The sequence below is a fragment of the Acanthamoeba castellanii genome (assembly GCF_000313135.1).
Source record: "Acanthamoeba castellanii str. Neff unplaced genomic scaffold scf7180000084723, whole genome shotgun sequence".
In the NCBI taxonomy this organism is placed as follows: domain Eukaryota; phylum Discosea; order Longamoebia; family Acanthamoebidae; genus Acanthamoeba; species Acanthamoeba castellanii.
In genome coordinates, this window is record NW_004457307.1 from 52,186 (window position 1) to 53,127 (window position 942).

The 942-nt window shown below is 58.2% G+C and overlaps 1 protein-coding gene across 1 annotated transcript in view; it reads left to right on the forward strand.

Moving 5' to 3' along the window:
• ACA1_156490 (RasGEF domain containing protein) overlaps nucleotides 1-942 on the forward strand; it is a gene marked incomplete at both ends in the record, with an annotated part of 7,497 nt that overhangs the window by 5,535 nt on the left and 1,020 nt on the right. Inside the window, 5 exons of the mRNA XM_004334502.1 lie at nucleotides 104-177; nucleotides 265-337; nucleotides 418-495; nucleotides 572-733; nucleotides 807-890. Of these exons, the coding sequence (XP_004334550.1) occupies nucleotides 104-177; nucleotides 265-337; nucleotides 418-495; nucleotides 572-733; nucleotides 807-890 (471 nt within the window). The remainder of the gene's footprint in view (nucleotides 1-103; nucleotides 178-264; nucleotides 338-417; nucleotides 496-571; nucleotides 734-806; nucleotides 891-942) is intronic.

The following is a 942-nucleotide window of genomic DNA, read 5'->3' on the forward strand; positions in this document are numbered from 1 at the left end:
CCAAGCACCACTAATGGTGGCGCGTTGATGGTGGCATGTGGCAGACGCCAACTATGTGAACGTCTTCCTCCTCACCTACCACTCGTGGGCCACGTCGGCGGAGCTGTTGGACTCGATGACGCACCTCTATCTGGAACTCTCCAACCAGAACGACCAAAACAAAGTCGCGCTCATGCGGTACACTTCCCACTCTCGATCATGCACTCCTCTAAATTGAGCACGGGCGCCGCTTCCATTGGACTCACACAAGGACCCACCACACAGAATCTGTGCCTTCCTCAAGAAGTGGACGAGGGAGCAGTTCTACGAGTTCCAGGATGACCCGCAGCTGCTGGAGGTGAGCAAGGCCTGGCGGTGGGAAGCTGTTGGTGGTAATCGATGTGCGCTAACGTTAGCCTCGGCTCACTCACTGCGTAGGCCTATGAACAATTCGTGTCGGGTAGCAAGGACATCCAAGTGGTGCGAACGCTGGCGCCAACGCTCGCCAAGATGAAGGTAGAGCTCCTTGCCCGGCGGCGTAAACCCCAATCTGGCGCGTACAGTGTAAGACTGACGGCTTCGTTTTTCTCAGGCCGGGAAGGGAGAGGTGAAGCTCATGTTCAGCGAAGCGACGCCCAAGCCTCGCATGCCGAGCAAGCGTCCGCTACGAACCGTGCTTCAGGTGTCACCGATCGAACTGGCTCGCCAGCTGACGCTGGTCGAGTACGACATCTTTGCACGCATCAAGCCGATCGTACTCCCCCAGCGCTCTCCTGCCCGCCTGTCTTGAGTCTCTTGCTCACCGCGCCGTGATCTGAACCTGACAGGAACTCGTTGAGAAGGCGTGGATGGAACCTGACAAGGTAAAGCGAGCACCGAACGTGATGGCCTTGGTCTCGCACTTCAATCAGGTTCGTAGTGCCTGCGGCTGGCGCGCGCGCTCGGCTCAATCGTGCTGCTAAA